This window comes from Hyperoodon ampullatus (assembly GCF_949752795.1).
Source record: "Hyperoodon ampullatus genome assembly, chromosome: 18".
In the NCBI taxonomy this organism is placed as follows: Eukaryota; Metazoa; Chordata; class Mammalia; order Artiodactyla; family Ziphiidae; genus Hyperoodon; species Hyperoodon ampullatus.
In genome coordinates, this window is record NC_136931.1 from 3,723,544 (window position 1) to 3,740,050 (window position 16,507).

General features: G+C 41.8%; 1 protein-coding gene across 1 annotated transcript in view; it reads left to right on the forward strand.

Moving 5' to 3' along the window:
* Positions 1-450: 450 nt before the first annotated feature.
* Positions 451-16,507, forward strand: part of GINS2 (GINS complex subunit 2) — a gene marked incomplete at its 5' end in the record, with an annotated part of 28,815 nt that continues 12,758 nt past the window's right edge. Inside the window, 2 exons of the mRNA XM_079723229.1 lie at positions 451-540; positions 769-883. Coding sequence (XP_079579355.1) covers positions 451-540; positions 769-883 — 205 coding nt within the window. The remainder of the gene's footprint in view (positions 541-768; positions 884-16,507) is intronic.

Consider the following 16,507-nt stretch of genomic DNA (forward strand, 5'->3'; position numbering starts at 1 on the left):
GCCAGGTCACGCTGTGACCAATTACATGCATTTACTCCTGGCCCCGAAGCCCACCCGCAGTTTGACTCGCGGTGTTGGCGGGCGGGCGCCCGGGGCGGGTGAAGGGACACCGAAGGCTGTACTAGGTGCAGGTGAGCCGGCGGCGCCAGGTGTGCTGCCCACGGGAGGGGCAGGGCCGGGACACGGGAGGGGGCGGGGCCTGCCCACGAGCGGGGCGGGGTCTGCTCGCAGCCTCGTTCAGGCTCGCCAATCCGCGGGCTCGTAGCATCCGCTGTCCCCGCCTTCCGCCGCCCCGTGGAGGACGCTGCGTTTCTATAGGCCGGCCGAGGCTCCTTCCGGCCAGAGGCTGGGCATTGCTCGGTGGCGGGAAAGCGGCGGTTGCAGCGCGTCTTCCCGGACGCTGAGGGGCCGGAGGCGGCGGCGAGTCCCGGACTGGCCGCGGGCCCCACTATGGACGCGGCCGAGGTGGAGTTTCTGGCCGAGAAGGAGCTGGTCACCATTATCCCGAACTTCAGTCTGGACAAGATCTACCTCATCGGGGTGAGACCCGCCGGGCCTCCGGCTCTCCCTGGTCGGTTCCCGCTTCCGGGAGGGGGGCTGGGCGGCGGGTCCAGCGCCCACAGGTGTCGTCGGGCGGCGTTCGGGACCCAGCGCAAATGAGCGGTGGGGCGCGGTGTGGCCGAGAGCGCGCTCGGGCTTCAGCCCGTGGACAGCAGAGGTCCAGCGATGCAGTTTTGAGGGACGGTGTGTGTGTGTGTTTGCTTGCAGGGCGACCTGGGGCCTTTCAACCCCGGCTTACCAGTGCAGGTGCCTCTGTGGCTGGCGATCAACCTGAAACAGAGACAGAAGTGTCGGCTGCTCCCCCCCGAGTGGATGGACGTGGGTGAGGACGTAGAGGGGGAGCGGGGTGTGGAGGGGGAGCGGGGTGTGGTGGGGGAGGCGGGCCGTGGGGGCCGGGGTCGCCCTCCCGCGGGTGGAGGCAAGCGGTCCTTCCACGGACGCAGCGTCGCTCATCAGGTGAAATCAATGAATGCTTCCCAGCCTCAGCTGCGAGAGGCCGCGGACCACTGTTAGTAATGGTCGTTTGGGGTGTGTCTACAAATTCTAGTTCTGGTTTTGATTTTAAGATATTTCCACAAGCTTTTATTTTATTTTAATTCTAGTTTTATATTGCAGTATAGTTGATAAACAGTGTTGTGGTAGTTTCAGGTGTTCAGCACAGTGATTCAGGTACATATACATGTATCTATTCTTTTTCAAATTCTTTTCCCACTTTGGTTATTACAGAATAGTGAGCAGAGTTCCCTGTGCTGTACAGTAGGTCCTTATTGATTATCTATTTTAAATATCATAGTGTGTATATGTCACCCCCAAACTACCAGTTTATCCCTCCCGTCCACCTTTCCCCTTTGGTCACCATAAGTTTGTTTTCTAAGTCTGTGAGTCTGTTTACGTTTTGTAAATAAGTTAATTTGTATCAATTTTTTAAGATTCCACATATAAATATTATATATTTGTCTTTCTCTGTCTGACTTACCTCACTTAGTATGATAATCTCCAGGTCCATCCATGTTGCTGCAAGTGGCATTATTTCTTTCTTTTTTAATGGCTGAGTAATATTCCATTGTGTAAATGTACCACATCTTTTTTTTTTTTTTTTACATCTTTATTGGAGTATAATTGCTTTACAAGGGTGTTAGTTTCTGCTTTATAACAAAGTGAAGCAGTTATACATATACATATGTTCCCATATCTCTTCCCTCTTGCGTCTCCCTCCCTCCCACCCTCCCTATCCCACCCCTCTAGGTGGTCACAAAGCACCAAGCTGATCTCCCTGTGCTATGCAGCTGCCTCCCACCAGCTATCCTTCTTACGCTTGGTAGTGTATATATGTCCATGCGTCTCTCTCGCTTTGTCACAGCTTACCCTTCCCCCTTCCCATATCCTCAAGTCCATTCTCTAGTAGGTCTGTGTCTCCATTCCCGTCTTACCCCTAGGTTCTTCATGACATTTTTTTCCCCTTAAATTCCATATATATGTGTTAGTATACAGTATTTGTTTTTCTCTTTCTGACTTACTTCACTCTGTATGACAGACTCTAGGTCTATCCACCTCATTACAAATAGCTCAATTTCGTTTCTTTTTATGGCTGAGTAATATTCCATTGTATATATGTGCCACATCTTCTTTATCCATTCCTCTGTCGATGGACATTTAGGTGGCTTCCATGTCTGGGCTATTGTAAACAGGGCTGCAGTGAACATTGGGGTGCATGGATCTTTTCGAATTAAGTTTTGTCCTGGTAGATGCCCGGGAGTGGGATTGCTGGATCATGTGGTAATGCTATTTTTAGTTTTCTGAGGAACCTCCGTACTCTTCTCCATAGTGGCTGTATCAATTTACTTTCCCACCAACAGTGCAAGAGGGTTCCCTTTTCTCCATACCGTCTCCAGTATTTATTGTTTGTAGGTTTTTTGATGGTGGACATTCTGACTGGTGTGAGGTAATATCTCATTGTAGTTTTGATTTGCATTTCTCTAATGATTAGAGATGTTGAGCATCTTCTCATGTGCCTGTGGACGTGTGTATGTTTTCTTTGGAAAAAAAGGCTATTTAGGTCTCCTGTCTATTTTTTGATGGGGTTGTTTGGTTTTTCTTTCTTTCTTTTTTTTTTTGGTATTGACCTGCATGAGATCTTTCTAAATTTTGGAGATTAATCTTTTGTTGGTCACATCATTTGCAAATATTTTCTCCCATTCTGTGGGTTGTCTTTTCATTTTGTATATGGTTTTGTTTGCTGTGCAAAAGCTTTTGTGTTTAAAGAGGTCCTGTCTGTTTATTTTTATTTTTAAGTTTTATTTTATATTGGAGTATAGTTGATTAACAGTGTTCTGTTTGGGACTTCGCTGGTGGCGCAGTGGTTAAGAATCCGCCTGCCAGTGCAGGGGACACGGGTTCGAGCCCTGGTCCAGGAAGATCCCACATGCCGCGGAGCTCCTGAGCCTGTGTGCCACAACTACTGAGCCTGCATTCTAGAGCCCGCAAGCCACAACTGCTGAGCCCGCATGCCACAACTACTGAAGCCCACGCGCCTAGAGCCCGTGCTCTGCAACAAGAGAAACCACCGTAATGAGAAGCTGGCGTGCGGTAACAAAGACCCAACGCAGCCAAATAAATAAATAAACAAAACAAAACAATGTTGTGTTAATTCCAGGTGTACAGAAAAGTGATTCAGTTATACATAAACATGTATCTATCCTTTTTCAAATTCTTTTCCCATTTAGATTACTAGGATATTGAGCAGAGTTCCATGTGCTATACAGTAGGTGCTTGTTGGGTATCTATTTTAGATATGGTAGTGTGTATATGTCAATTCCAAACTCCAAATTTATCCCTCATCTCCATTTCTCCCCTTTAGTAACCATAAGTTTGTTTTCTAAGTCTTGTGAGTCTGTTTCTGTTTTGTAAATAAGTTCATTTCTCTCATTTTTTTTAGATTCTTCATATAAGCAATATGATATTTGTCTTTCTCTGTCTGGCTTACTTTACTTAGTATGTTAATCACCAGGTTCATCCATGTTGCTACAAATGACATTATTTCGTTCTTTTTTTATTTTTAAATTTTTTTTATTGAAGCATAGGTGATTTTTTTAAACATCTTTATTGGAGTAAAATTGCTTTACAATGGTGTGTTAGTTTCTGCTGTATAACAAAGTGAATCAGCTATATGTAAACATATATCCCCATATCTCCTCCCTCTTGCATCTCCCTCCCACCCTCCCTGTCCCACCCCTCTAGGTGGTCACAGAGCACCGAGCTGACCTCCCTGTGCTAGCATGGGTGATTTACAGTGTTGTGCTAATCTCTGCTGTACAGCAAAGTGACTCACATGTGTACACATATATACATTACTTTTTTTTCTTTTTTTCTTAAAGAGTGGTACATTAGATCATTTTTGTGGCAAGACAGGCATTTCCATAGTGCATTTTTTCCCATAATAGAAGCTTTAAATATTCCCTTATTTTCCTTAGAAATTTGATTTTTGCTGGAAATGGACTAGATTTTTCAAGGTTTTTAAAAAAAATATTTTTGTTTATTGAAGTATATTTGATTTACAGTGTTGTGCCACTGTCTGCTGTACAGCAAAGTGACTCATTTATACACATACACTCATTTTTTATATTCTTTTCAATTATGCTTTATCCCAGGACATTGAATATAGTTCACTGTGCTGTATAGTAGGACCTTGCTGTTTATCCATCCTCTATATAATAGTTTACATCTGCTAACCTCAAACTCCCAGTTGATCCCTCTCCCCCACCGCCCTCCCCCTTGGCAACCACAAGTATGATCTCTTATGTCTGTGAGTCTGTTTCTGTTTTGTAGGTAGGTTCATTTGTGCCATATTTTAGATTCCACATATAACTCATGGTATTTGTATTTCCCTTTCTGGCTTATTTCATTTAGTATGATCATCTCCTGGTCTGTCTGTGTTGCTGCAAATGGCATTATTTCATTCTTCTTAATGGCTGAGTAATACTCCATTGTATATATGTACCACATCATCTTTATGCATTCATATGTTGATGGACATTTAGGTGGCTGACATGTCTGGGCTAATTGTAAGCAGCACTGCAGTGAATATTGGGGTGCATGTATCCTTTCAAACCATGGTTTTCTCCAGATATATGACCAGTAGTGGGATTGCTGGGTCATATGGTAACTCTATTTTTAGTTTTTTAAGGAACCTCCATACTGTTCTCCATAGTGGCTGTACCAATTTACATTCCCACCAACAGTGTAGGAGGGTTCCCTTTTCTCCACACCCTCTCCAGTATTTATTGTTTGTAGAGTTTTCGATGATGGCCATTCTGACTGGTGTGAGGTGATATCTCACTGTAGTTTCAATTCGCGTTTCTCTAAGAATTAGCGATGTTGAGCATTTTTTCATGTGCCTGTGGACATCTATATGTCTTCTTTGGAAGAAAGTGTATTTAGATCTTCACCCATTTTTTTATTGGGTTGTTTGTTTTTTCGATATTGAGCTACACGACCTGTTTGTAAATTTTGGAGATTAATCTTTTGTTGGTCACATCGTTTGCAAATACTTTCTCCCATTCTGTGGGTTGTCTTGTCATTTTTCTTATGGTTTCCTTTGCTTGCAGAAGCTTTTGAGTTCAGTGAGGTACCATTTGTTTTTTTGTTTTTGTTTTTGTTTTAATTTTAAAAAATTTATTTACTATTATTATTTTTTATTTATTTGTTTTGGCTGTGCCAGGTCTTTGTTGTGGCATGCGGGCTTCTGAGTTTTGACATGTGGGCTTCTTAGTTGTGGCCTGCAGGCTTCTTAGTTTTGGCATGCATGCAGGATCTAGTTCCCTGTTCAGGGATCAAACCAGGGTCCCCTGCATTGGGAGCTCAGAGTCTTTCCCACTGGATCACCAGGTAAGTCCCTTTTTGTTTTTAATTTTTATTTTATATTGGAGTATAGTTGATTAACAATGTGTTATTTTCAGGTTTACAATGAAGTGTTTTAGTTATACATGTATGAACTCTTTTTCAAATTCTTTTTTCATTTAGGTTATTAGAGAATGTTAATCAGAGTTCCCTGTGCTGTACAGTAGGTCCTTGTTGGTTATGTATTTTAAATATAGTAGTGTGTACAGTAAGTCCCTACATATGAACCTTCAAGTTGCGAACTTTCAAAGATGGGAACGTGCGTTCACGTGTCCAGTCACGTCTGTTAATTCACGTGTCTGGCGTACATTGCCATGTGCGTGCATCCTCTAGAAGTGGTTGTGTTTTGGTGTACTTTACTGTATAGAGTACACTAGTACAGTATCTTTATTTCAAGCTCAGGATGTCCGGAAGCAAGCATAAAAGCAGTGGTGATGTGGCTGGTACTGCTAAGAAGTGCCAGGCAATAACAGTGGAAACAAAAGTGAAAATAATTGAGAGAGTGGAGCGAGGCGAAAAGATGGCAGATGTCGCTCATTCTCATAACAAGAATCGTTCAACCACCAGCAGGATCCTGAAGAACAAGGACAAGATCATGGAACATGTGAAGTCTGCTGTGCCGATGATGTTGACAGTAATATCAAAGAAGCGTGGAAAAGTGATGGAGGGGATGCAGAAACTTCTCAGTATGTGGATGACGGATCAGCATTAGCATCGAGTCCCGCTCAGTTTAATTCTGATTCAAGAGAAAGCCAAAAGCCTTTATGAAGACTTGAAGAAGCAACACGGTGAAGAATCAGAGGGCATATCTTCTAATGCCAGCCACGGCTGGTTTCATCAGTTCAAGACTGGAGCCAACTTCACAAGGTAAAAGTAAGTGGTGAGGCAGTGAGTGCAGATACAATAGCTGCCCGGGAATTTCCTGAAACACTGAGAAATTATTGTTGAAGGCATGTATTTACCCGAGCAGGTTTTTAATGTGGATGAGACAGGACTGTACTGGAAGAGGATGCCAGACTGAAGTTACATCAGTAAGGAGGAAAAGTTGATGCTGGGCTGTAAAGCAGCAAAGCGTAGGCTAACTCTGTTGTTTGATGGCAATGCTTCTGGTGATATGAAGCTGAAGCCTCTGTTTATCATTCAGAGAACCCAAGAGCCCTTAAAAACGTAGCCAAGGGCTCTCTTCCTTTTGTGTGGAAGAGTAACCCCAAAGCCTGGGTTATACAGGCCATTTTCCAGGATTGGTTTTTCTACCATTTTATCCCAGAGGTAGAGAAACATTGCTTGGAGAAGGACATCCCGTTCAACATTCTTTTGCCGCTCGACAGTGATCCGGGCTACCCCCCATTCATGAATGACTTTCATCCCAACGTCAAAGTAGTGCATCTGCCACTGAATACCATGTCGCTCATCCAGGATATGGACCAGGGAGTTATAGCGACTTTCAAGAAATATTATTTACGTCACGCTTTTCGTCAGGCAGTAAAGGCGAGTGACCAAGCAGGAACAACTTTGTGACAGTTCTGGAAGGACTGTAACATCTACATGACCGTAAAAAAGATTGACTTTTCTTGGCATGCCGTTATGGCCATCACCATGAATGGGGTTTGGAAGAACCTTTGCCCACAGTTTGTTCACAATTTTCTTGGATTTGAGAAGGTGGATGAGGAGTCCAAAGAGGTCTTCAGCAACGTAGTGACCCTCAGCGAGAGGCTGGAGCTAGATCTGCAAGAGGACGACTTCATTGAACTCCTTGCTGTGCAACACGAGGAGCTCACTACTGAAGACCTGATGGAATTGGAGGTCCTGAGAAAGGACAAAGACAAGAGGAAGAAGTAACTGAAGAATCGAAGAGATTCACAACACAGGAAATTGCAAGGGGATTTTCTTTACTGAGGGGGCACTGTTGGTTTTTGAGGCACAGGACCCTAACACAGAACGGTACACGAAGGTTGCAGCAGCCGATCAGAATGCAATCCAGTGCTACCGTGTCATCTGTGAGGAGATAAAAAGAACCACTACCAAGACATCACTGGATCATTTTTTCAAGAGGGTAGATAGAATCGATCCAGCAAAGAACCAGAACCTGTGCCGTGAACGTCAGGCGTGAGTGAAATTGCAGCTCGCCCTCCATCTCCTGTTGCTGACGGTCCTTCAGCTCTATCATGTCCCACCTCCTCTCCCTCCTCCAGTCAGGAACTCTTCTTGCCTGTTCACTCGATGCCAGCTCTGTATGCCAGCTGTTGTACTGTACTACTGTACTTCTCAAGGTACTGTACTGTAAGATTTAAAATGTTTCTTTATTTTTTGTGTTTGCTTTTATGTATTATTTGTGTGAAAAGCATTATAAACCAATTACAGTACAGTACTATATAGCCTATTGTGTTAGTTGGGTACCTACGCTAACTTCGTTGGACTTCTGAACAAATGGGGCTACGAATGCCCTCGTGGAACGGAACTCGTTTGTATGTGGGAAACTTACTGTGTATGTCAACCCCACACTCCCCAATTTATCCTTCCCCTACATCTTTTTCCTTTGGTAACCATAAGTTTGTTTGCTAAGTCTGTGAGTCCGTTTCTGTTTTGTAAATAAGTCCATTTATATATTTTGTTTTAGATTCCACATGAAGCCGTATCATATGATCTTTGCCTTTCCCTGTGTGGCTTACTTCACTTAGTATGATAATCTCCAGGTTTGTGTTGCTGCAAATGGCATTATATCATTCCTTTTAATGGCTGAGTAATACCCCATTGTATATATGTACCACATCTTCTTTATCCATTCCTCTGTCAAAGGACATTTAGGTTGCTTCATGTCCTGGCTATTTTAAGCAGCGCTGCAATGAACGTTGGGGTGCATGTATCCTTTCGAATCATGTTTTTTTTCCAGATATATGCCCAGGAGTGGGATTCCTGGGTCATATGGTAGCTCTATTTTTAGTTTTTTTTTTTAAGGAACCTCAATACTGTTTTCCATAGTGGCTGTACCAGTTTACATTCCCAGCAACAGTGTAGCAGGGTTCCCTTTTCTCCACACCCTCACCAGTCTTTATTATTTGTAGACTTTTTGGTGATGACCATTGTGACCAGTGTGAGATGATATCTCATTGTAGTTTTGATTTGCATTTCTCTAATAATTAGCGACGTTGAGCATCTTCTCATGTGCCTGGGGCCATCTGTATGTTTTCTTTGGAGAAAAGTCTATTTACGTCTCCCGTCCCCCCCTTTTTTTTTTTTTTTTTTTTGCGATACGCGGACCGCTAACTGTTGTGGCCTCTCCCGCTGCGGAGCACAGGTTCCGGACGCGCAGGCCCAGCAGCCATGGCCCACGGGCGCAGCCGCTCCGCGGCACGTGGGATCTTCCCAGACCGGGGCACGAACCCGCGTCCCCTGCATCGGCAGGCGGACCCTCAACCACTGCGCCACCAGGGAAGCCCTGTCTTCTCGTTTTGTTTATGGTTTCCTTTGCTTGCAGAAGCTTTTGAGTTTAATGAGGTCCCATTTGTTTATTTTTGTTTTAATTTTTCGTTTACTTTGGAGTTTAATTGATTAACAGCGTTGTTATTTTCTGGTGTACAGCAAAGTGATTCAGTTATACATATACATGTCTCTCCTCTTTTTCAAATTCTTTTCCCATTTCGGTTATTACAGCATAGTGAGCAGAGTTCCCTGTGTTACACTGTAGTTCCTGTTGGTTACTTACTTGAAATATAGTAGTGTGTAGATGCCAGTCCCATACTCCCAGCTTATCCTTCCCCTCCACCTTTCCCCTTTGGTAATCATAACTTTGTTTTCTAAGTCAGTGAGTGTGTTTCTATTTTGTAAATAAGTCCATTTGTATATTTTGTTTTAAGTTCTGCATATAAGTGATACCATGTGATATTTGTCTTTCTGTGTCTGGCTTACTTCACTTAGTATGATAATCTCCAAGTCCATCCACGTTGCTGCAAATGGAATTATTTTATTTGTTTTTTAAAATCAAAGTATCGATGATGCGTAATGTTGTGTGCATCTCTGCTGTACAGCAAAGTGACTCGGTGATTCACATATATACATTCTTTTTTTTTACATATTCTTTTCCATTATGGTTTATCCCGGGAGGTTGGATGTAGTTCCCAGTGCTAAACAGTAGGACCTTGTTTTTTATCTGTTCTAAATATGATAGTTTGCAGCTACCAACCCCAAACTCCCAGTCCATCCCTCTCTCCCTCCGCCCGTCCCGTTTGGCAGCCCCCAATCTGATCCCTGTGTCTGTGAGTCTGTTTCTGTTTTGTAGATAGGTTCATTTGTGCCATATTTTAGATTCCACGTGTAAGTGATATCACATGGTATTTGTCTTTCTCTTTCTGACTTACTTCACTTAGTATGATACTCTCTAGTTGCATCCATGTTGCTGCAAATGGCATTATTTCGTTCTTTTTTATGGCCAAGTAGTATTTCATTGTATATACGTACCACATCTTCTTTATGAAGATGGACATTTAGGTTTCTTCCATGTCTCAGCTATTGTAAGCAGTGCTACCATGAACACAGCGGTGCGTGTATCTTTTTCAGTTATACTTTTGTCCGGGTATATGCCCAGGAGTTGGGTTGTTGGATCATATGGTAGCTCTAGTTTTAGTTTCTGAGGAACCTCCATACTGTTCTCCACAGTGGCTGCACCAACTTACATTCCCACCAAGAGTGTAGGAGGGTTCTCCTTTCTCCGCACCCTCTCCAGCATTTATTGTTTGTGGGCTTTTTGATGATGGCCGTTCTGACTGGTGTGAGGTGATATTATAGTTCTGATTTGCATTCCTCTAATAATTAGCGATGTTGAGCACCTTCTCATGTGCCTGTGGATGTCTGTATGTTTTTTTTTTTTTGGAGAAAAGGCTATTTAGGTCTCCTGTCCATTTTTTGATGGGGTTGTTTGCTTTTTTGATATTGAGTTGCATGAGCTCTTTGTAAATTTTGGAGATTGATTTCTTGTGGGTCCCATCCTTTGCCAGTATTTTCTCCCATTCTGTAGGTTGTCGTTTCGTTTTGTTTATGGTTTCCTTTGCTGTGAAAAGCTTTTGAGTTTAATGAGGTCCCATTTGTTTACTTTTGTTTTGGTTTTAATTTTTATTTTATATTGGGGTTTTGTTGATTAATAATGTTGTGTTAGTTTCAGGTATAGAGTAGTGATTCAGTTTTACATATACATGTATCTCCTCTTTTACAAATTCTTTTCGCATTTCGGTTATTACAGGATAGTGAGCGGAGTTCCCTGTGTTATACGGTAGGTCCTTGTTGGTTATTTATTTGAAATAGAGTCGTGTGTATATGTCAGTCCCATAGTCCCAATTTATCTTTCCCCTCCACTTTTCTCCTTTGGTAACTGTAAGTTTATTTTCTAAGTCTGTGAGCCTGTTTCTATTTTGTAAATAAGTCCGTTTGCATATTTTGTTTTAGATTCTGCACATAAGCTGTATTGTATGATATTTGTCTTTCTCTATCTGGTTTACTTCACTTAGTATGATAATCTCCATGTCTGTCTGTGTTGCTGCAAATGGCATTGTGTCATTGCTTTTAATGGCTGAGTAATACTCCAGTGTATATATGTACCACATCTTCTTTATCCATTCATCTGTTCGTGAACATTTAGGTTGCTTCCCTGTCTTGGCTATTGTAAGCAGCACTTCAGTGAACTTTGGGGTGCATGTGTCCTTTCAAACCGTGGTTTTCTCCAGATATATGACCAGGAGTGGGATTGCTGCATCTTATGGTAGCTCTATTTTTAGTTTTTTAAAGAACGTCCATAGTGTTTTCCATACTTACTGTACCAATTGACAGTCCCACCAAGAGCATAGGAGGGTTCCCTTTTCTCCACACCCTCTCCAGTATTTATTGTTTGTATACTTTTTTTTTTTCCTCCGATACGCGGGCTTCTCACTGTTGTGGCCTCTCCCATTGCGGAGCGCAGGCTCAGCAGCCATGGCTCACGGGCCCAGCTGTTCTGCAGCACGTGGGATCGTCCCGGACCGGGGCACGAACCCGCGTCCCCTGCATCGGCTGGCGGACCCTCAACCACTGCGCCCCCAGGGAAGCCCTGTCTTCTCGTTTTGTTTATGGTTTCCTTTGCTTGCAGAAACTTTTGAGTTTAATGAGGTCCCATTTGTTTATTTTTGTTTTAATTTTTCGTTTACTTTGGAGTTTAATTGATTAACAGCGTTGTTATTTTCTGGTGTACAGCAAAGTGATTCAGTTATACATATACATGTCTCTCCTCTTTTTCAAATTCTTTTCCCATTTCGGTTATTACAGCATAGTGAGCAGAGTTCCCTGTGTTACACTGTAGTTCCTGTTGGTTACTTATTTGAAATATAGTAGTGTGTAGATGCCAGTCCCATACTCCCAGCTTATCCTTCCCCTCCACCTTTCCCCTTTGGTAATCATAACTTTGTTTTCTAAGTCAGTGAGTGTGTTTCTATTTTGTAAATAAGTCCATTTGTATATTTTGTTTTAGGTTCTGCATATAAGTGATACCATGTGATATTTGTCTTTCTGTGTCTGGCTTACTTCACTTAGTATGATAATCTCCAAGTCCATCCACGTTGCTGCAAATGGAATTATTTTATTTGTTTTTTAAAATCAAAGTATCGATGATGCGTAATGTTGTGTGCATCTCTGCTGTACAGCAAAGTGACTCGGTGATTCACATATATACATTCTTTTTTTTTACATATTCTTTTCCATTATGGTTTATCCCGGGAGGTTGGATGTAGTTCCCAGTGCTAAACAGTAGGACCTTGTTTTTTATCTGTTCTAAATATGATAGTTTGCAGCTACCAACCCCAAACTCCCAGTCCATCCCTCTCTCCCTCCGCCCGTCCCGTTTGGCAGCCCCCAATCTGATCCCTGTGTCTGTGAGTCTGTTTCTGTTTTGTAGATAGGTTCATTTGTGCCATATTTTAGATTCCACGTGTAAGTGATATCACATGGTATTTGTCTTTCTCTTTCTGACTTACTTCACTTAGTATGATACTCTCTAGTTGCATCCATGTTGCTGCAAATGGCATTATTTCGTTCTTTTTTATGGCCAAGTAGTATTTCATTGTATATACGTACCACATCTTCTTTATGAAGATGGACATTTAGGTTTCTTCCATGTCTCAGCTATTGTAAGCAGTGCTACCATGAACACAGCGGTGCGTGTATCTTTTTCAGTTATACTTTTGTCCGGGTATATGCCCAGGAGTTGGGTTGTTGGATCATATGGTAGCTCTAGTTTTAGTTTCTGAGGAACCTCCATACTGTTCTCCACAGTGGCTGCACCAACTTACATTCCCACCAAGAGTGTAGGAGGGTTCTCCTTTCTCCGCACCCTCTCCAGCATTTATTGTTTGTGGGCTTTTTGATGATGGCCGTTCTGACTGGTGTGAGGTGATATTATAGTTCTGATTTGCATTCCTCTAATAATTAGCGATGTTGAGCACCTTCTCATGTGCCTGTGGATGTCTGTATGTTTTTTTTTTTTTGGAGAAAAGGCTATTTAGGTCTCCTGTCCATTTTTTGATGGGGTTGTTTGCTTTTTTGATATTGAGTTGCATGAGCTCTTTGTAAATTTTGGAGATTGATTTCTTGTGGGTCCCATCCTTTGCCAGTATTTTCTCCCATTCTGTAGGTTGTCGTTTCGTTTTGTTTATGGTTTCCTTTGCTGTGAAAAGCTTTTGAGTTTAATGAGGTCCCATTTGTTTACTTTTGTTTTGGTTTTAATTTTTATTTTATATTGGGGTTTTGTTGATTAATAATGTTGTGTTAGTTTCAGGTATAGAGTAGTGATTCAGTTTTACATATACATGTATCTCCTCTTTTACAAATTCTTTTCGCATTTCGGTTATTACAGGATAGTGAGCGGAGTTCCCTGTGTTATACGGTAGGTCCTTGTTGGTTATTTATTTGAAATAGAGTCGTGTGTATATGTCAGTCCCATAGTCCCAATTTATCTTTCCCCTCCACTTTTCTCCTTTGGTAACTGTAAGTTTATTTTCTAAGTCTGTGAGCCTGTTTCTATTTTGTAAATAAGTCCGTTTGCATATTTTGTTTTAGATTCTGCACATAAGCTGTATTGTATGATATTTGTCTTTCTCTATCTGGTTTACTTCACTTAGTATGATAATCTCCATGTCTGTCTGTGTTGCTGCAAATGGCATTGTGTCATTGCTTTTAATGGCTGAGTAATACTCCAGTGTATATATGTACCACATCTTCTTTATCCATTCATCTGTTCGTGAACATTTAGGTTGCTTCCCTGTCTTGGCTATTGTAAGCAGCACTTCAGTGAACTTTGGGGTGCATGTGTCCTTTCAAACCGTGGTTTTCTCCAGATATATGACCAGGAGTGGGATTGCTGCATCTTATGGTAGCTCTATTTTTAGTTTTTTAAAGAACGTCCATAGTGTTTTCCATACTTACTGTACCAATTGACAGTCCCACCAAGAGCATAGGAGGGTTCCCTTTTCTCCACACCCTCTCCAGTATTTATTGTTTGTATACTTTTTTTTTTTCCTCCGATACGCGGGCTTCTCACTGTTGTGGCCTCTCCCATTGCGGAGCGCAGGCTCAGCAGCCATGGCTCACGGGCCCAGCTGTTCTGCAGCACGTGGGATCGTCCCGGACCGGGGCACGAACCCGCGTCCCCTGCATCGGCTGGCGGACCCTCAACCACTGCGCCCCCAGGGAAGCCCTGTCTTCTCGTTTTGTTTATGGTTTCCTTTGCTTGCAGAAACTTTTGAGTTTAATGAGGTCCCATTTGTTTATTTTTGTTTTAATTTTTCGTTTACTTTGGAGTTTAATTGATTAACAGCGTTGTTATTTTCTGGTGTACAGCAAAGTGATTCAGTTATACATATACATGTCTCTCCTCTTTTTCAAATTCTTTTCCCATTTCGGTTATTACAGCATAGTGAGCAGAGTTCCCTGTGTTACACTGTAGTTCCTGTTGGTTACTTATTTGAAATATAGTAGTGTGTAGATGCCAGTCCCATACTCCCAGCTTATCCTTCCCCTCCACCTTTCCCCTTTGGTAATCATAACTTTGTTTTCTAAGTCAGTGAGTGTGTTTCTATTTTGTAAATAAGTCCATTTGTATATTTTGTTTTAGGTTCTGCATATAAGTGATACCATGTGATATTTGTCTTTCTGTGTCTGGCTTACTTCACTTAGTATGATAATCTCCAAGTCCATCCACGTTGCTGCAAATGGAATTATTTTATTTGTTTTTTAAAATCAAAGTATCGATGATGCGTAATGTTGTGTGCATCTCTGCTGTACAGCAAAGTGACTCGGTGATTCACATATATACATTCTTTTTTTTTACATATTCTTTTCCATTATGGTTTATCCCGGGAGGTTGGATGTAGTTCCCAGTGCTAAACAGTAGGACCTTGTTTTTTATCTGTTCTAAATATGATAGTTTGCAGCTACCAACCCCAAACTCCCAGTCCATCCCTCTCTCCCTCCGCCCGTCCCGTTTGGCAGCCCCCAATCTGATCCCTGTGTCTGTGAGTCTGTTTCTGTTTTGTAGATAGGTTCATTTGTGCCATATTTTAGATTCCACGTGTAAGTGATATCACATGGTATTTGTCTTTCTCTTTCTGACTTACTTCACTTAGTATGATACTCTCTAGTTGCATCCATGTTGCTGCAAATGGCATTATTTCGTTCTTTTTTATGGCCAAGTAGTATTTCATTGTATATACGTACCACATCTTCTTTATGAAGATGGACATTTAGGTTTCTTCCATGTCTCAGCTATTGTAAGCAGTGCTACCATGAACACAGCGGTGCGTGTATCTTTTTCAGTTATACTTTTGTCCGGGTATATGCCCAGGAGTTGGGTTGTTGGATCATATGGTAGCTCTAGTTTTAGTTTCTGAGGAACCTCCATACTGTTCTCCACAGTGGCTGCACCAACTTACATTCCCACCAAGAGTGTAGGAGGGTTCTCCTTTCTCCGCACCCTCTCCAGCATTTATTGTTTGTGGGCTTTTTGATGATGGCCGTTCTGACTGGTGTGAGGTGATATTATAGTTCTGATTTGCATTCCTCTAATAATTAGCGATGTTGAGCACCTTCTCATGTGCCTGTGGATGTCTGTATGTTTTTTTTTTTTTGGAGAAAAGGCTATTTAGGTCTCCTGTCCATTTTTTGATGGGGTTGTTTGCTTTTTTGATATTGAGTTGCATGAGCTCTTTGTAAATTTTGGAGATTGATTTCTTGTGGGTCCCATCCTTTGCCAGTATTTTCTCCCATTCTGTAGGTTGTCGTTTCGTTTTGTTTATGGTTTCCTTTGCTGTGAAAAGCTTTTGAGTTTAATGAGGTCCCATTTGTTTACTTTTGTTTTGGTTTTAATTTTTATTTTATATTGGGGTTTTGTTGATTAATAATGTTGTGTTAGTTTCAGGTATAGAGTAGTGATTCAGTTTTACATATACATGTATCTCCTCTTTTACAAATTCTTTTCGCATTTCGGTTATTACAGGATAGTGAGCGGAGTTCCCTGTGTTATACGGTAGGTCCTTGTTGGTTATTTATTTGAAATAGAGTCGTGTGTATATGTCAGTCCCATAGTCCCAATTTATCTTTCCCCTCCACTTTTCTCCTTTGGTAACTGTAAGTTTATTTTCTAAGTCTGTGAGCCTGTTTCTATTTTGTAAATAAGTCCGTTTGCATATTTTGTTTTAGATTCTGCACATAAGCTGTATTGTATGATATTTGTCTTTCTCTATCTGGTTTACTTCACTTAGTATGATAATCTCCATGTCTGTCTGTGTTGCTGCAAATGGCATTGTGTCATTGCTTTTAATGGCTGAGTAATACTCCAGTGTATATATGTACCACATCTTCTTTATCCATTCATCTGTTCGTGAACATTTAGGTTGCTTCCCTGTCTTGGCTATTGTAAGCAGCACTTCAGTGAACTTTGGGGTGCATGTGTCCTTTCAAACCGTGGTTTTCTCCAGATATATGACCAGGAGTGGGATTGCTGCATCTTATGGTAGCTCTATTTTTAGTTTTTTAAAGA